Here is a 19,981-nt window from a genome sequence, read left to right as displayed (position 1 = left end):
GTGGTGACTGGGTTTCATCCATAGTCCTTTTTTGAGCTGGCTGCGGAGTCCGCTGTACTAAGCGCTTGGGACAGTTCAGCGCAACAGCGTTGGTAGACACGTGCCCTGCCCGAAAGGAGCCGAGAGGATCTGCACCTTCCCCTTGGATCGTTGCGTAGGTCGTTCAGTACCTCAGGGATTTAGCAGTGGTAGCCTCGTGGTCATCCAGAGACCGAAGGGTTGTCGGGATGTGGTGCGGAGGGAGAAGTCTAGCTGTAGCTGCAGGAAGGAAGGCCGCAGGGTGGAATCTGCTCCCAGAATAGCATAGGCTGACTGTACCTGAGGGATTTAGCAATGGTGGCCTTGCAGTCACCGGGCGGAGAAGGCTACTCTATGCTGAAAGTCTGATAATAACAATAATTGTGGTATTCAAGAGCTTACTATGTGCCAAGCAGTGTGGGGTAGGTACCATCCGACCAGATCTGATGCAATCTCTAAGAGGAGCAGCATGGCTTAGCGGAAAGAGCACGGGCTTGGAGTTAGAGGTCCTGGGGTCTAATCTCGGGTCCACCACCTGCCTGCTGTGTGACCTTGGGCAGGTTATTTAACTTCTCTATGCCTCAGTTCCCAAATGTGCAAAATGGCGATTAACTACCTGTCCTCCCTCCTGTTTAGACCGTGAACCCCATGCGGGGCAGAGGCTTTGTCGGATAGGATTATTTTGTAGCTACTCCAGCTCTTAGAAAGTACTGGACAGATAGTAAGCCCTTAACATCTTACTATCCCATGTCGGGCTCACAGGCTACACCCCCTCTCCCTACTTTCCCACCTGGCTTTTCCCCCGGAGAGTGGTCTGAAGCCCCCAAGTTGTTTCATAAGAGGTACGTTAGAGGGAGATGTGTCTTACTGAAGGCACATCTCCGAGAGGCCTTCCCTGACTAAGCTCTTTTTTCCTTCTGCTCTCTTTCACGTCGCCCGGACTCCCTACTTTAATCCCTTACCTGGGAAAATGGGGATGAAGAATGTGAACCCCACATGGGACCACCTGATTACCTTGTATAATAATTATGATATTTGTTATCTACCCCAGCGCTTAGAAAAGTGCTTGGCACATAGTAGGCGCTTAACATATGCCATCATACCTTTATTTATCCCCCTTCCAGCCCCATAGCACTGAAGTCCATAACTGTCATTTATTTATTTCTACTTATGTCTGTCTCCCCCTCTTGACTGTAAGTTCACTGTAGGCAGGAATGTTATATTATATGCTCTGCACACAGTAAGCGCCCAATAAATACGATCTGTTGATTGACAAGCAGCGGAGGAAGGGTGAAGATGGGAGAGAAGTTGCATCCTATCCCCTTTTAGCCCTCTGTTGCTCGATTAATAATAATAATAATAATTAATTGTGGTTTTTGTTAAGCACTATGTGCCAGGCACTGTACTAAGTGCTGAGGCGGATACAAGTAAATCAGGTTGGACACAGTCCCTGTCCCGCAAGGGGCTCACAGTCTTAATCCCCATTTTACAGATGAGGTTACTGAGGCACAAGAAGTGAAGTGAGTTGCCCAAGGCCACACAGCAGCTAAGAGGTGGTGGGTCACTGCCATGGCTCCTGGTTTTCAGGGAACTATTTTCAAGAGTTACGGTGGAGATCGACCCCCTCGGAAACCTCTAATTGATATATCCCAAGTCCTATTGGGAGAGTTTATTTTTAAATCCTTTGTTCTTATTGGCACCGAGTTTGTCTTTGTGGCTTTTTTTTAATGTTTGCAGTTCATCTTTTCTTGCCTCTCCCTTATTGTAGCTGTGGCTTCTTCTGCACTTCTTTGATTTGCAGTGAAACATAGTGTTTCTGATAACTAAATCCACATTTCCCATAACCAGGCGATTCCTTTCAGCTTCTAAAAGCAAACAATCCCCAGAAACCACGGATGCAGTGTCAGGCGTTTTCTTAAGTTAGGAAGGAAGACCTAGTTGTAGGAGAGTTTTTAAAATGGCCTTTAAGCGCTTACTGTGTGCCAGGCACTGTACTAAACGCTGGGGGAGATGCAAGCTAATCTCGTTGGATACAGTCCTTGTCCCTCACAGGCTTTCCCCCCGTTTTACAAGTGAGGGAACTGAGGCCCAGAGAAGTGAAGTGACTGGCCCAAGGTCACACAGCGGACAAGTGGCGGACCCGGGATTAGACCCCAAGTTCCCTGACTTCCCAGGCCTTGGCTGTTTCCACTAGACCACGCTGCTTCTTCAAGGAACACCAAGGATTAGTGATGGCAGATAATAGTCTTTGTTCAGGTGTGTTTTGATAGATTTATAAGCATCCCAGTGACAAGCCAGCCAAGGTTTTAGCTATCAGGGCCGTGAAGCATGTCTATTCCTTATGACTTGCATTTCTGAAGTAGCGAATAGCAGTTATGAAGCCCCACCCAAAACACTAAGAAGTTATTCTATGCCAAATAAGAATTAGTAGGTATGTACTACAGTTGGGGTGAGGTCACAAAGCTGCTATGTGGATATTTATTTAGGCTTCATGTAAAGTGGTGCTTCCACAGCCTTAATGGGTCATTGCTTCTTTTGTTGCCCAACTCTTTTCCCAAATGGAAAGTTCTTTGTTCCTTGAAGAGGATTTTTCCAGAGAGAAAGGTCTGGGAGGAGGCGGCTAGGGTAGAAAAGCATTCCTTGAGGTCAGTAGAATGAGAAGCAACATGGCCTTGTGGTTAGGGCACAGGAGACATGAGATCTAATCCTGGCTCCACCACTTGCCTGGTGTGTGTGACTTTGGGCAAGTCGCTTCACTTGTACGCTCCAGTTTCCTCATCTCTAAAATGGAGATAAAGTACCTTCTGTCCTTGCTCCTTAGATTGTGTGCCCTGTATGGGACCGGACCGGAGTCCAGCGGGAGCATGGTTTAGTGGCAAGAGCCCGGGCTTGGGAGTCAGAGGACCTGGGTTCTAATCCCGGCTCCGCCTCTTGTCTGCTGTGTGACCTTGGTCAAGTCACTTAACTTCTCTGTGCCTCGGGTACCCCATCTGTAAAATGGGGATTGACTGTGAGCTCCACGTGGGACAACCTGATCACCTCGTATCTACCCCAGCACTTAGAGCAGTGCTAGGCATGTAGTAAGCGCTTAACAAAAGCCATAATTATTATTAATCATTATTATTATTTATCTACACCAATGCTTAACAATAAGCCCCTGACAAATACCACTATTATTGCTAATATTAATAATGTTGCAAAATGTAGCATTTCCTGGTTAATGAATCAGTGGTATTTTTCGAGCGTTCACTAGGTGCAGAGCACTGTACTAAATGGTTGAGAGAGCACAGTACGACGGAATTAGCTCTTTATGGACAGGGAACGTGTCTGCTGACAGTCTAGAGGACAGTAAGCATGTGACGATGTCGAGAGTAGACAAGGGAAGGGACTATTTTACTTCTTCATGAACAATTATCATTAAGCACAAGACTGATAATCAATGGTATTTATTGAGCACTTACTGCATGCAAGGCACTGTACGTAGAGAAGCAGCGTGGCTCAGTGGAAAGACCCCGGGCTTTGGAGTCAGAGGTCGTGGGTTCGAATCCAGGCTCTGCCACTTGTGAGCTGGGTGACTGTGGGCAAGTCACTTCACTTCTCTGGGCCTCAGTTACCTCATCTGTAAAACGAGGATGAAGACTGTGAGCCTCACGTGGGACGACCTGATGACCCCGTATACCCCAGCGCTTAGAACAGTGCTCGGCACATAGTAAGCGCTTAACAAATACCAACATTATTATTATTACCTGGGACTCCCAATCATGTGACGGGATGGGAGGTGGCCAGAGTTGATCCATGATGGCTTTGGTCTTCCCCCAACACGTTCTGAGTGGTGAGGGTCGGAGGCCCAGTAGGGTGGATGGATTCCGTTGTGTATGAGTGGAGTGTTGGGTGGTGTGGATGGATGCCGTTGTGTGTGAGTGGTGTACTGGAGTGGGGCGGCTGGCCACGATTTCAGCCCAGGTTGGGGGGGTAGGGCTCCGTGAGTGGGATCCTGGTCCTGTGATGCAAGGAGTCTGTGGTACTCCCGGACTCGGTCCGCTACCCATCCCTGCACGACTCTGGAAATCGGAGGGTGGGAATCTCAAAGGCTGATGGGAACTCTTAAACTAAACCACTCCGGTTGCGGGGTGTTTCTGCCTCCACCATAGGAGTCTCCATGGAATCACCAGCAACCATCGGGACAGGCAGCTTTTGTAGGATTTGTGCCGGCGTTGATTAGGTGATAAGCCGACAGGCGCTCCATGTGTGGGCGTGAATATCTGGACATGATTGGGAGATGACCCACAGGGGACTCACAGTGTAGCAGAGAAAAGACTCACGTGCACACAACACACACATGCACAATCGCACACGTACAGGAACGCCACACACAGAATCCCATTTCCTTCCCCTTTCAGAAGCAGGACTCCCTCCTTGATTTTCTTTTTCTTTTTAAAATTGTCCAACAGGAGATGGCATCCCCAAGGAGAGCAGTCCTTTCATTCACAGTCCTGAGATGGAGAGAGAAAATATCTACGAAGGGAAGAACATGGCTCTCTTTGAGGTAACGGGGTCTTTAAAACAAACCTCCCTTTGTGGGCTGTGTACGGTAGAATCGAAAATCCTCTTAGAAATAGAGGGAAGAAAGGTGAGCCTTAAGTATAAACAAAACACACCTCCCTTAGCAAAGGTGTTTCCACATTTGAGCGTGTTTTAGAAGCGTGCACTATATAGCCAGTCAATTAGTGGTGTTTATTAAGCAGTTATTGTGTAGAGCACTGTACTGAGTGCTTGAGAGAATATAATACAGTAGAGTTGGCTGACACGAAACCTGCCATCAAGGTGCTTACAATCTAGTGGGGGACAACAAATAATAATTATAATAATGTTGGCATTTGTTAAGCCCTTACTATATGCCAGGCACTAAACAATACAATAAACTGCAAGTATGGGAAGCAGCAGAGTGTTGCCTATACAAACGGTGAAATGGAAATATTTTTCCCTAATCTACTGTGAGAGCGAAAGTTAAAACAATCTAGAAAAAAAAATTAAAACAATCTAGAAAATGGCCAACTTCCTTGGTGGTAATGGCATATTAGATTAGAGAGGCAGGCGGGGCTTTATACTGAGAAGAAATGTTAGAGGTTCAGAAAATGGATTTGACTCCATCTATCTAATATAGTCCCCTTCTGTGTCACAGTCAGTTGAGGACTGAAGGCTCAAGGCATATTGATTTTGAAAAATCCTTCTCTCCTAAGCATGAGGAGTTTGAGAATTAGATAATAAGCCTCACAAGGGCACATATTTTTACTCCACTTTACTCCCCACAACATCCAGTTCCGTTGGTGGCTAGATAACCACAAGCTCGTTGTGGGAAGGAATGTGTCTGTTTGTTGTTATATTGTCCTCTCCAAAGTGCTTAGTACAGTGCTTGGCACACAGAAACCGCTCAATAAATACAGTCGAATGAACTTGCATGGAAATGGAGCAGAAAAGGCTTCAGGCCATTCTGGGAGTGAAAGATGGTGCCTAAAATACTGTAGGATTCTTCCCTAACATCATTCCTGAGGCAGCCTTCCTCTCCCTCTCAAACAATTGCTGCCGTCCCATCTTGCTGCAATTGCTGGATTCCATCTTGATTTATCGTGCTTTTTAAAAAAATTTTATGGTATAGGTTAAGCATTTACTATGTGCCAGGCAGTGTTCTAAGCGCTGGGGTAGATACAAACTAACCACGTTGGACACAGTCCATGTCCCACATGGAGCTCATGATCTTAATCCCCATTTTACAGATGCGATAACTGCGGCACAGAGAAGGAAAGTGACTTGCCCAAGGTCACCCAGCAGACAAGCGGCGGAGCCGGGATTGGAACCCAGTTCCTAGACCACGATGCGTATCAATCAATCAGTTGTGCCTATTGCACTCTTTACTGTGTGCAGAGCACTGAACTAAGCACATGGGAGAGTAGAATATAACGGGCACATTCCCTGCCCACAGCGAGCTTGTTGTTTAGAGGATGAGCTGTTATCCCTGGGGTCTCTGTGAATCAGGCACGTGCCAGCACACGCACATTTGTAAGCTTTTGGGTTGGCATGGGAGCAAGAGGGTCTGTCTCGTCAAATTTGTAAGAATTCCACTGAGTATGACGCTGCCAGCAGCAGCAGCAGTAGTTATTGAGCATCCATCGAGAGCGCCTAATAATAATAATGTTGGTATTTGTTAAGCGCTTACTATATGCAGAGCACTGTTCTAAGCGCTGGGAGAGATACAGGGTAATCAGGTCGTCCCACGTGAGGCTCACAGTTAATCCCCATTTGACAGATGAGGTAACTGAGGCACAGAGAAGTTAAGTGCCTTGCCCACAGTCACACAGCTGACAAGTGGCAGAGCCGGGAGTCGAACCCATGACCTCTGACTCCGAAGCCCAGACTCTTTCCACTGAGCCACGCTGCTTCCCCAGGGAACCTAGGCATCTGGGAACAGAGCAAAAGAAAATCCTTACCTTCCCAGAGTTTACAACCTACCGAACAGACCAGCAGACGTAAACGGATGAATATACCCTTGTTAAATGGCCTTGATTATAGATGTAGGCTCGTTATGGATTCTTCACTTGTGTTCATCGTTACGGACCGCCTTGGTCTCCCAGGGTGAGGAAGAATTTAGGCTGAGTGAAGAAAACAGAACCCTCCACCTTGGCGGTTCAAGGCAGGCAGGGTGAAAATTAGGTGTGGGCTGCTCAACCTAGGTGCCTGTTTGCAAGGTGATAGTAAGTTCATCCAGCGCCACTGCAAAGCGTGCAGAATGTTATCGACTAGATGGCATTCCTCGCTTACTGTCGTGAACCTCTCTCAATGTGCCAACAGGAAGAAATGGATAGCAACCCGATGGTGTCATCTCTTCTTAACAAACTCGCCAATTACACCAACCTAAGCCAGGGAGTGGTCGAGCACGAGGAAGATGAAGACAGCAAACGAAAAGAAATTAAGGTACGTACAGTGAGCCTCCACGTGTCTTTTGGCATTTCTTTTAGGCTTCTTCTTCGAAGCGCTTACTATGTGCCAGACGGTTTACTAAGCGTCGCGGTAGATAAAAGGCAATCGGGTTGGACACAGCCCCAGATGGGGCTCACGGTCATAATCCCCATTTTCCAGATGAGGTAACTGAGGCCCAGAGAAGTGAAATGACTCGCCCAAGGTCACACAGCAGACACGTGGCGGAGCCGGGACTAGAATCCAGGTCCTTCTGACTCCCAGGTCTGTCTTCTATCCACTAGGGACTACGCGGCTTCTTGCAGCTATTTCGTCGGTCCGACCCAAGTGCAAGTCGCTATGTTGGGGAAGAGAATTCGAGTTCTTTTCAAGTTCCTTTGGGATTGGGAGGAGACTGTAGGTTGCCTACCGACAGTTTGGAAATCTTGTGCGGGGCTAAAGACAGAGGACAGCAGGATAGGCCCGGCGAATTTTAATAGGCGAGGACAGTAAAGGTCCACATAAAAGATGTGAATGACGGGTCTGAAATGACTCATTTCTAGTGGCAGGTGAGGCCGTGTGAGGCTCTGCTGCATGTTAGGATTCAGGTCCCCTAGGGCAGTTGTTTGAAGAGGATATTCATTCAATAGTATTTATTGAGCGCTTACTATGTGCAGAGCACTGTACTAAGCGCTTGGGATGAACAAGTCGGCAACAGATAGAGACGGTCCCTGCCGTTTGACGGGCTTACAGTCTAATCGGGGGAGACGGACAGACAAGAACAATGGCACTAAACAGCGTCAAGGGGAAGAACATCTCGTAAAAACAATGGCAACTAAATAGAATCAAGGCGATGTACAATTCATTAACAAAATAAATAGGGTAACGAAAATATAATGAAAGAGTGACATAGGGTGGCTAGAGCCCGGATTTAGGAGTCAGAACGACCTGGGTTCTAATGCCAGCTCCGCCATTTATCTGACGTGTGACCTGGGGCAAATCACTTCACTTCTCTAGGCCTCCATTACCTCATCTGGAAAATAGGGAGTAAGACTGTGAGCCCCACGTGAAACAGGGACTGTGTCCAATCCAGTTAACTTGTATCTCTACCCCAGAGTGAAATTCAGGGTCTGGCACATAATAAGAGCTTAACAAATACAATTTTTTAAGAAAGTGGTCTGATTCCCAGCTCTACGTTGCTTCTTATGCTTTCTGTCACACAGCTTATTATGGCCTGTTTATCATATATTCACCTCAGTACTTAGTACAGTGCTTGGCACATTACTAAAAAAATGCCATAATTATTATTATGCCTTCAGTGGCCTGGGATAACACAGGGGATCTTCAGCATCCGTATCCGAGTACTTGTTTGGCACTGTGGGGAGTTGATAAAGGTCACATTTTTCCACCTCTAACAACTCAGGAACGGCAGCCTAAAGGGCCTAGGCGCTCACAGCTATTTGTGAGGTATCCGATGTGAAAACTGGTGCCGGATTTCATCCTTTCAAATTCAGAGTAAGAGAAACAAATTAAAATGCCAGTGAGGCAGCAGCGGTGGAGGAGAGGGGAAGGAGGGCGGAATGGATAGAGTTTGAAAAACAGGTATGAATGCTGGATTGTGCCTCTGGCGATCTGGAAATTGAACATTTACATGATTGACCCAGTGACTTCCTGTGAAGGAGGAATCACACAGAAAATATGCTCCAGGTTTAGAGAAGCAGCTTGGCGTAGTGGATAGAGAACGGGTCTGGGAAACAGAAGGACGTGGGTTCTGATGCCGACTCTGCCACTTGTCTGCTGTGTGACCTTGGGCAAATCATTTCTGTGCCTTAGCTCATTTGTAAAATGGGGATTAAGACTGTGAGCCCCATGTGGGGCTGGGACAATGTCCAACCTGATTTGCTTGTATTCACCCCAGAGCTTAGTACAGTACCTGGCACAGAGTAAGCACTGAACATCACAGTTATTATTACCCCGTAGCACTGTTCTAAGCGCTGGGGTAGATACACGTCATCAGATTGTCCCACGTGGGGCTCCACAGTCTTTAATCCCCATTTTACAGACGAGGTAACTGAGTCACAGCAAAGTTAAGTGACTTGCCCAAAGTCACACAGCTGACAAGTGGTGAAGCTGGAGTTCCAGCGGAGAACCCACAACCTCTGACTCCCAGGCCTGTGCCCTTTCCACTAAACCACGCTGCCAGCACCACCTTGGTTGAAATGTGAATATGTAGAGCGAGCTTGGTTTCTCCCCCATCAAAAGCGAAAATCTCAACAACAAAGGAGAATGCAAGGATGAAGGTCGTTGAATTTAAGAGTTAAAGGATAGGTCTGTTTGCTCTCATTTGGGCAGATGCCGTGTCTTTTCTTAGTTCTTAAATTCACAGCGACTCGGTGGCAAGGTTCACAGCAAGGTCAGGAGAAGGGCCGAGAAGGAAAAGAGAAGCAAAAGACGATATCAAAACAGTCCTCATGGGAACTGGGAAATGGGGACTGAAGGAGGCTGAAGTTCGGACATTCCCCAGGTGTCTTCTGGATATCCCCTGGCTAGAAAGTTTGTTTCTAGCTGCCTATCCCGCTTTCTCAATCCTCACCCCGTCTGCTTTTAGATCCAGGCCAGCCGGGCTCCAGAGCTGCGATCAGTTTGGAACTGTGTCTCTTTCAGGCTCCACGGATGGGGACTTTCATCGGCGTCTACCTGCCTTGCCTGCAGAACATCCTAGGCGTGATTCTCTTTCTGCGCTTGACGTGGATCGTGGGTGCATCCGGAATCCTCGAGTCTTTCATCATCGTGTTCATGTGTTGTTCTTGCGTGAGTCCCGATCGCCGTCTTCCTATCTGGGGGTCCAAGCGAGGATGGAACCGGGAGGGCGGGTCTGCGATGTGGCAAGAAGTGCCTGGGTATATGTAGCGTGTGATCGCTTATGACAGAGGCCTTTTATGGCAAGTGCAATCAATCGTATTGAGTGAGCACTTTCCGTGTGCAGAGCACTACACTAAATGCTTGGGAGAGTACACTATAGCACTAAAGAAACACATTCTCCGCTTATGATCTAGGGGATGCAGCGTGGCTCAGTGGAAAGAGGCTGGGCTTCGGAGTCAGAGGTCATGAGTTCGACTCCCGGCTCTGCCACTTGTCAGCTGTGTGACTGTGGGCAAGTCACTTAACTTCTCTGTGCCTCACTTACCTCATCTGTAAAATGGGGATTAACTGTGAGCCTCACGTGGGGCAACCTGATTACCCTGTATCTACCCCAGCGCTTAGAACGGTGCTCTGCACATAGTAAGCGCTTAACAAATACCAACATTATTATCTAGAGGATGAGTTTTCATGTCTTTGGAAGGAGTGTGTTTTCGAGAGTCTAGCTTCCCACCAGGTGAGCTGGCTTGGAGTCAGGTTTTGGGCATAACAGTTATCTTTAGTAATAAAAATCTAATGTGCCAAGCACTGTACTAAGGTCTGGGTACATACAAGATAATCAAGTAGGACCCACAATCCCTGTCCTCTGACTGTAGTGTGAGGAAGAGAGAACGGGTAATTTATCCCTCCCCATCTCTTTACACTGTAAACTCAGTATGGGCAGGGAACTTGTCTGCTAATTCTCTTGTAGTGTACTCTCCCAGGCGCTTAGTACAGTGCTCTGCACCTAGTAAGTGCTCAATAAATACCCTGATCCACTGAACATACTGAACATGAGGAAACTGAAGTGTGGATCTCCTCCAGGAGGCTTCCCCAATTTAAACCCTTCTTTCCCTGACTTGTTCTCCCTTCTGCACCATCTGTGAATAATAATAATAATAATAATGATGGTAGTAAGCGCTTACTATGTGCTGAGCACTGTTCTAAGCGCTGGGGGAGATACAGGGTAATCAGGTTGTCCCATGTGGGGCTCACACTTTTAATCCCCATTTGACAGATGAGTAACTGAAGCCCAGTGAAGTGATTTGCCCAAAGTCACACAGCTGACAAGTGGTGGAGGTGGGATTAGAACCCATGTCCTCTGACTCCCAAGCCCGTGCTCTTTCCACTAAGCCACGCTGCTTCTATTCATTTGGATCTATCCCCTTTGGGTGCAAGGGATTCACCTCACCCGCAACCCCCACAAAACTTATGACCCTATCTGTAATTTATTTATAATAATAATGTTGGTATTTGTTAAGCGCTTACTATGTGCAGAGCACTGTTCTAAGCGCTGGGGGAGATACAGGGTAATCAGGTTGTGCCACGTGGGGCTCAGTCTTAATCCCCATTTTCCAGATGAGGTCGCTGAGGCACAGAGAAGTTAAGTGACTTGCCCACAGTCACACAGTTGACAAGTGGCAGAGTCGGGATTAGAACCCATGACCTCTGACTCCCAAGCCCGTGCTCCTTCCACTGAGCCATGCTGCTTCCCTATATATTAATAATTTATATTAATGTCTCTCTTCCCCTCTAGCTGTGAGCTGTATTTTCTTCTCCCAAGAGCTTAGTATGGTGCTCTGCACACATTAAGCGCTCAGTAAATATCGCTGGTTGATTGATTTGGAAAAGCTAAGTGAGCTGCCCAAGGACACTCAGTCGGCAAATGACGGAGACGGGATTACAGCTCAGATCTCCCTGCTGCCGGTGCCATACTCTCTCCAACAGGCTGTGGTAGTGGCATATTAAATCCCCTCCAGGCTCCCAAACTCTGCTTTAATAATGTTGGTATTTGTTAAGCGCTTACTATGTGCAGAGCACCCTTCTAAGCGCTGGGATAGATACAGGGTCATCCGGTTGTCCCACGTGAGGCTCGCAGTTAATTCCCATTTTACAGGTGAGGAACTGAGGCACAGAGAAGTTAAGTGACTTGCCCGTTTGAGGGTCTTCGTTGGGGTTTCCTGGTAAACACTCTGCAAAGATGTTTCCAAATTTAGATCATTCATTCATTCATGCTTTCGATCGTATTTATTAGGTGCTTACAGTGTACTAAGCACTTGGATCGGCTTGTCTTTAATGAAGCATCCGTGAAATACAGAGGGAAAAAAGCAGGAATCATAATAACAGGATGACCGACTCCAAGAGTCAAAGGAGACGGAATGAAACCCGAACTTAATGCGCGGAAATGACCGGAGATGTTTGTTCCTACGAAACCAAAAGCCCCTCTAGTGGTTTCTCTGGCAAACAGATAATAATGATGGCGTTTGTTAAGCATTTACTATGTGCCAAACACTCTTCTAAGCGCTGGGTCGGAAGGGCTTTATAAGGAACCGCCCGTGTTCTGGGTGATGTCAAAAGGGAGATGAGATTTTCAGCAAGTTACTCTGAGGCTTCCAGAGGGCTCAGGCAGAATCTAGAGAGAGGCCTGGAAATCAATCAGTCAGTCCATCAGTGGTATTTATATACTGTGTGCAGAGCATTGCACTAAGAGCTAGGGAGAGTACAATACAACGTTCCTCGACCATAACGAGCTGGGTGTTACTCAGGGAGAAAGTTCTTATCCAGGATAATTAGGTGATCAATACTCCACCACCCCCAGGACACTTCTCTATGGCCTAGCGGCAAGAGTACAGGCTTGGGAGTCAGAGGACGTGGTTTCTAATCTCGACTTCATTAATGGTGGTATTTGTTAAGTGCTTACTATGTGCAGAGCACTGTTCTAAGCGCTGGGGGAGATACAGGGTAATGAGGTTGTCCCTCGTGAGGCTCACAGTCTTCATCCCCATTTTACAGATGAGGGAACTGAGGCACAGAGAAGTGACTTGCCCACAGTCACACAGCTGCCAAGTGGCGGAGCCGGGATTCGAACCCATGACTTCTGACTCCCAAGCCCGGGCTCTTTCCACTGAGTCAGGCTGCTTCTCTACTTCATTACTTGTCTGCTGTGTGAACTTGGGCAAGTCACTTCACTTCTCTGTGCTTCCATTACCTCATCTGTAAAATGAGGATTAAGACTGTGAGCCCCACGTGGGACAACCTGATTACCTTGTATTTACCCCAGCGCTTAGAGCAGTACTTGGCTTAACAAATATCATAATTATTATTATTATTCTGTGACACTGGAAAGATTTGGTATGCTAAAAGCCTCTTACTCGCTTTCCTTTTTACTTTTTTTTGAACAGACAATGCTGACCGCCATATCGATGAGTGCAATAGCCACCAACGGTGTTGTTCCAGGTACTGTACTGATCATTCTGGGGGGTTAATACATTTACTGATAGATTTTCTATTATTCGTAGCAGCTCTTATTTACTCCACGAGGTAGCTCCAGTGCTTAGCGCATGCACTGAGCAGTTAAGAAATACCATCACCGGCTCCTCACCTACTTACTGCTTCACTCCAAGCTCAAATTTCATAGTGATTTATCATTTTGTATTTTGTGCACGTAGCATTTCTGAATCAATCTCAACTGTATTTATTGAGTGCTTATTCTTGAGAGAAAACAGTAAAGAGATATGTTTCCTGCCCTCTTGTTGTTACAGTCCTGTTGGGGAGAGATAGATACCAAACATATTATAAGTAGAGGGATGTGCCACAGTTAAAGATATGTTCTACCTGGAGAGGGGCGTGAGTATCCAAGTACTTAGGTGATGTGGAAATACTGAAGTGGCAATTGGGTGGAGACGTGAGGGATTCATCAGGGAAGAGTTCCTGGAAGAAGGAGGTGAAGTAAGATGGAATGTAAGAAGCAGCACGGCTTAGGGATAGAGCACAGGCCTGGGAATCTACCACCTGTCTGCTGTATCACCTTGGGCAAGTCACTTGACTTATCTGTGCCTCAGTCACCTCATTTTTAAAATCGGGATTATGATTGTAAGCCCCATGTGAAACATGGAGTGCGTCTAACCTGATTACCTTGTATCTACCCCAGCGCTTAGTATAGCATCATCTAAGGGCGTAACAAATACCATTAAAAAAAAAGTAAAGCCTCATTAATTTGCACTCTGCTAATCTGGGATTCTAATCTCTCCCCGCTTATTCCCTTTGCCCTCTCTACTTCTATCAATGAAAAACAGACTCAGCTATAAAGGAGGAGGAGGAAGGGTTCCCCACGAAGAACGTGGAAGGAGAATTGGATGAGAGGTGGCAGACTCTTGAATCTACAGCTGCCCTAGGCCAATATAAAGAACCAGCCAGAGAAAGCAGGCCACTTAAACAATAATAATAATAATAATAATAATAATAATAATAATGGTATTTGTTAAGCGCTTACTATTTGCCAAGCACTTTTCTAAGCGCTGGGGGAGATACAAGGTAATCAGGTTGTCCCACATGGGGCTCACAGTCTCAATCCCCATTTTACAGATGAGGTAACTGAGGCCCAGAGAAGATAAGTGGCTTGCCCAAGGTCAAACAGCGGACAAGTGACGGAGCTGGGATTAGAACCCACAACCTCTGGCTCCCAAGCTTGGGCTCTTGCCACTAGACCAGACACCAGTCACTCAATCATATGTAATAGCAATAATAAAAATTGTGGTATTTATGTGCTTACTCTATGCCAGGCACTGTACTAAGCGCTAGGGTGGATACAAGAAAATGGGGTTGGATACAGTTCGTGTCCCACATGTGGATCATGCTTACTGTGTGCAGAGCACTGTACTAAGCCTTTGGGAGAGCCCAATGAAACAATATAACAGACACATTCCCTGCCCACAATGAATTTACAGTGTAGAAACTTAGAAGAAAGTTAAGTCAAAACTTAGTGCCATACAGGCACACACACTGGTGGAAACCCACTCAAAAAAATATAGGAATTTTCATTTAAAAACATCTGAAACTCATGTGTTTTACTACTGCAGTTTGTAGACCGAGCTCTTGATGCAAACAAATGCCCCCTCTGTCCCATGTAAGGCACTGGAATTTTTCTTTACAACCTCACAGTTTTCTTTAAAACTGCACAGTGGCTCTTGAGACAGTGGGATATCCTTGGACATCATGTCCCGCCCCCCCCCCCCCCCCTTCCCGGATAATAATAATAATCGTGGTATTTGTTAAGCGCTTACTATGTACCATTGATTGTTCTAAATGCTGGAATAGATAGAAGGTAATCAGTCTGGACACAGTCCCTGTCCCACATGGGGCTCACAGTCTTAATCCCCCTTTAACAGATGAGGTAACTGAGGCACAGAGAAGTGAAGTGACTTTTCTAAGGCCGCAAAACAGACAAGTGGCGGAGCTGGGATTTGACCCCAGGTCCTTCTGACTCCACTAGGCCAGGCCGCTTCTGTGCCTTGGCCATACCTCCTTAGCAAGAGCGGGCTTAGCCGATCTCTTTTGTAAGATCCAGAAAGGCTGACTTGAGCATCTGACTTGACCGTCTTTAATTTCTACAGCCGGGGGCTCCTACTACATGATCTCCAGGTCTCTGGGTCCGGAGTTTGGAGGAGCCGTGGGGCTCTGTTTCTACCTCGGCACGACCTTTGCGGGGGCCATGTACATCCTGGGGACCATAGAGATCCTGTTGGTAAGTTTCTTTCATGATTTTCCCTTTTGACATGAAGGAAGCCTCTATTTCCTCCTCAGGCTCTTTCAAACCGGAATCAGTGGTTTGAAGGATGCTCTTAAAACTAAGATAAGGATGATGGAATGGTTTCCTAAGTTTCAGCTTAACAGGATCCAAGTATAAAACACAAGAAATTCTGCTGGGGGCTCTAGAGGGGCTGGCTTGCGTGACATCCACCTCAGGCCTCCTCTAGTTAGGGGGAACGGCAGTTTCCAGAAAGCAGTGAGGCTGCCGATCAATCAATCAGTTGTATTTATTGAGTGCTTACTGTGTGCAAGGCACTGTACTAAGCACTTGGGAGAGTACAGTAACAGTATAACAGACACATTCCCTGCCCTTAACAAGCTTACAGTCTAGAGAGACACCCAGCATACACCCTTGACTCAACCAAGGTCCCTTCTGAGAGCTATAAACCCCAGCCCTCAGGCTATTTGAACAGTTCAATTGAATTCAATTCAGTTCAGTTCAATTCAACTGAACAATTTTCAATCAGTCACAGTTGTATTCACTGAGTGCTTATTGTGTGAAGAGCTCTGTACCTAAAGAGAGAGTACAATAGAACAAATAATGGACACATACTCTGCCCACAAGGAGCTTACTGTCTAGAGAGGGAGACAGAGACTAGTATAAATAAACTACAGATATGGACATAAGTGCTGAGGGGGGATAAATAAAGGCAGCAAGTCAAGGGGACACAGAAGGGAGTGGAAGAAAAAGACAGATGCTCTGCTCTGCTCCAGGTAAAATTTAGGCAATGATGGGGGTGAAGAGGAAATGGGTTTGCCACCTGTTGAGACTTCAGGCAACCATGGGCTCCATATTCCTGGAATCTAGGTTAAAGCAGATCCATGCCTCTTCCTGGGGATCTATACTAGACGGGTCAACTTTCATCCTCAAACCCCCAGAAACAGCAGACGGTGAGCAATCCAGCGTCCAGCGCTTAGTACAGTGCCTGGCACAAAGTAGGCACTTAAATACCGTAATTATTATAATTATTATTATTTCCAGCCCAGTGTTAATAATAATAATGGTATTTATTAAGCGCTTACTATCTGCCGAGCACTGTTCTAAGTGGTGGGGTAGATACAAGGTGATCAGGTTGTCCCTTGTGAGGCTCACCTTCTTAATCCCCATTTTACAGATGAGGTAACTGAGTCACAGAGAAGTGAAGTGACTTGCTCAAGATCCCACAGCAGACGAGTGGCGAACCTGGGGTTAGACTTGATGTCTTTCTGAATCGCAGGCCTGTGCTCTTTCCACTAAGCCACGCTGCTTCTCTCATTCTACCTCTGCTTGACGTGGAAAGGACAGAGAGGCTGTGTGAGAATACTTAGGTGGCAAAGAAGTGCTGAAGTAGCTTTTGAAGGGACTTTGATTTATTTTTTATGGTATTCATTAAGGGCTGAAGCTAGGTTGAATAAATGGTGCTAATCCAAATGCAAGGGCGAAAAAATAAAGCTGGTCCTGTCTAGGAGTGTAAAGGATCGTCTAGCTTCTGCTTTCTCAGTGTCTGGGTCTCTGATAATTGCCCTGCGGGTGACCTCTTTGCCATTTGGATGGGAGTTAGTGGAATCAAATTTGGAAATTTGCCCCACTAAAGTAGTCACATTTGACCCAAGGTATTCCTAATCCAGGAAAAAAGATGCTGGAAGATCACCGTGAGCGTGTTTTCAATCTCCAAGCCACCCTCTCTCCATCCACCCCTCGAGCACTGTCCCCTTTACTCCTTCATTAAAAACCCCGTTTATTCACTAGAGAAAATTGGAAGCACACGGTGCTCTGCGCAGAGTAAGTGCTCGATAAATAACACTGATTGATTGATTACTGGTACCACAACGGACATCCTTCCTGCCCTGAGGAGGCCTGAACGGACCTGGATTAGAGGCTGGAAGTGGGCCCGGCCTGACCTCTACCCTTCGCCGACCAAGGGAAAACCAAAAGATGCGTTAAAGCGCTGTGTGCGCGCTTTCTAAAATAGCCGCGAATTCACTTAGCGACCCAGCCTCCGAAATCTGAACCTGGTGTTCGGAGCTTGGCGATGCAGTTCTTGAAACTGTTCGGAAGGCGGTTGCCAGCGAATCAGACCGAGTTCATTAATTATTCCAACTAAATATAACCCTGATGTGCAGCTGCTGATAAGCTCCTTCTCCCTCCCTCTTGTGTATTCCTCCTGCTGCCCTTCTGCTGATTCCAGTAAAAAGCTGACAGTCTGCCCCCGGTTATCTCTGACCCGAAGCTCGGTTGGATAATCCATACCAAGCTTGTACGATTGGACAGATTTGGACGTTTCCCGAAGCCCAGCGAGTCAAAGCCAATTTTGCCTGTGTTCTCCTCGGTTTTATTGGAAACTAAACCACCTCTGCCTGAGAAAGTCGGGCTCGCCTCCCTTTTCTTTGCAGTGTCAAGCCCTAGGATCCATGGGGCCTAGTTTTCCATCCCTTAGGAAGAGGGATTGTGCTTTTCAGGGAAAATCAGGAGCAGAGCACCATCTACCTGCTTCGGAAGAGAAGTCGGGTTGACACTGGCAGAATTTGACCTGCCTCTGGCTCTGAAGGACAGGCATGTTCACACTGAAACCCGAGGGGAACCTGAGCTGTCACGTTGCGTTCAGGCTGTAGACTATTTGCTCATTTTGGTCAGGGAATGTCTGTTATATTGTTATATTGTAGTCTCCCAGGTGCTCAGTACAGTGCTGTGCACACAGTAAGTGCTAGTAAATATGATCGACTGACTTTCCAGTCACTAGAATCTATCCAGAGGGAAAATTTCTAAAAATGAAGCGTGGACCGAGATGTGTGACCATGAGCAAGTCACTTCATTTCCTCAGTGCCTCAGTTCCCTCACCTGCAAAATGGGATTCAGTACCTGTACAGTGTTTTTTTTTAAGATATTTGTCAAGCACTTATTATATGCTGGGCACTCTACTAAGTGTTGGGGTTGATTCAAGGTTGTCAGGTTGGACATAGTCCCTGTCCTGAATGAGACTCATAGTCTTAATCCCCTTTGCAGAGGTGAGGTAACTGAGGCACAGGGAAGTGACCTGCCCAAGATGAAGCAGGAGACAAGTGGCAGAGCTGGGATTAAAACCCAAGTCCTCTAACTCCGAGGCCTGTACTCTTTCCTCTAGACCACACTGTTTGTCATTATTTGCCCTTACATGACTTGTGTTGGTCCATTCAACATCCCTAACTTACCTCCATTAACCCAACCCATCAATCAATGGTATTTACTAAACACTTACCATATGCAGAGCACTGTACTAAGCGCTTGGGAGAGTACAGTACTACAGAGTTAGTAGACAAGTTCCCCTCCCACAGTAACCTTGCAGTCTAAAAGAAGAGGTATATGTTAATATTAATAAACCATTTATAATATGTAATTTATAGATATGTGCTGGGGGGCAAATTCCAAATACCCAAAAGTGACAGATCCAAGCGTCTAGGCGATGCGGGGGGGGGGGGGGGGCAGGAAAATGAGGGATTAAACTCGGAAGGCATCTTGGAGGAGGTGTGACTTTAATAAGGCTTTGAAGGTTGGGAGTGTGGGGTCTGGTGTATATAGAGGGGGAGGAATCCCTCTTGGGCTTGGGCTAATATTTTTAGCCTCTGTACTTGCCTGAAGGAACAAGTCACTCTGAGTTACCACCATAAGGGTGATGAATTGTTTTCTCTTGTTGACTTCAAACCAGTGACTGTAGCGTGATATCAGCTTGTTGGGTTTTGGTGATCTTGTTATCTTTTTTTTTTTTTTTACTACAGTATTCATTAAGGGCTTAATATGTGCTACGCACTGTATTAAGTGCTGGGGTGGATACAAGCTGATCAGGTTGGACATAATCCATGTCCCACATGAGATTCACAGCCTTCACCCTCATTATACAGATGAGGTAACGGAGGCCCAGAAAAGCGATGCAACTTGCCCAAGCTCACAGCTGGCAAGTGGCAGAGCCGGGATTAGAATCCAGGTCCTTCTGACTCCCACGCCCGCGCTCTCTCCATTAGGCCCGCTGCTTCTGTAATCTAAGATGAAACTCCTTCCCTCCTCCCCGCTTCATCCCCATCCTTGGATTCCCAGGCACAGAGCCCCTAGCATGGACAGCTTAATGGGTCTGAAATAAATCAAATGTCAGTGTTGCTGTCATGCAGATTACTAGAAAATGGATAAAGCCCTAGTGCGTTTGAGCTGGAGCTTTGCTAGGTCACGGACGGCTTAGAGCGAATTACATTTCAGCCTCCTCCGACCCTTCGATCTGACCGGGGCGATTCAGAGCACACGTAAAATCACGGTGTCTTCGCAAACGAGATACCTAGGGTGAACCTAGGTCCCCGTCCCATTCTCCTAAAGTTTGTCCACCCGCTTTTCCCAGCCTCAGCCGCTCCCTCCCATCAGCTGGCTACCCTTTCTGCAGCCAGGAGAACTTGGAGCAGCTCCAGAGCTTGGCATTGGGCCTTAAAGGAGCTTACATCCCTCTTCCTTTGGATAAAGCCAGCTGCAGTATTCCAGGGTTTAACCGTTTTAGTTCCCTGTACCCCTATCCATCGGTGGTGTTTA

The 19,981-nt window shown here is 46.8% G+C and overlaps 1 protein-coding gene across 3 annotated transcripts in view; it reads left to right on the top strand.

The window, feature by feature from the left end:
* Window positions 1-19,981, top strand: part of SLC12A7 (solute carrier family 12 member 7) — a 97,373-nt gene that overhangs the window by 33,991 nt on the left and 43,401 nt on the right. For all 3 annotated transcript variants that reach the window (XM_029053775.2, XM_039910601.1, XM_007669899.3), the window contains exons 2-6: window positions 4,470-4,564; window positions 6,865-6,987; window positions 9,634-9,780; window positions 13,050-13,104; window positions 15,261-15,391. In XM_029053775.2, coding sequence (XP_028909608.1) covers window positions 4,470-4,564; window positions 6,865-6,987; window positions 9,634-9,780; window positions 13,050-13,104; window positions 15,261-15,391 — 551 coding nt within the window. The remainder of the gene's footprint in view (window positions 1-4,469; window positions 4,565-6,864; window positions 6,988-9,633; window positions 9,781-13,049; window positions 13,105-15,260; window positions 15,392-19,981) is intronic.

Source organism: Ornithorhynchus anatinus, chromosome X3, assembly GCF_004115215.2.
Source record: "Ornithorhynchus anatinus isolate Pmale09 chromosome X3, mOrnAna1.pri.v4, whole genome shotgun sequence".
Classification (NCBI taxonomy): domain Eukaryota; kingdom Metazoa; phylum Chordata; class Mammalia; order Monotremata; family Ornithorhynchidae; genus Ornithorhynchus; species Ornithorhynchus anatinus.
This window is presented reverse-complemented; position numbering and strand designations above follow the sequence as displayed.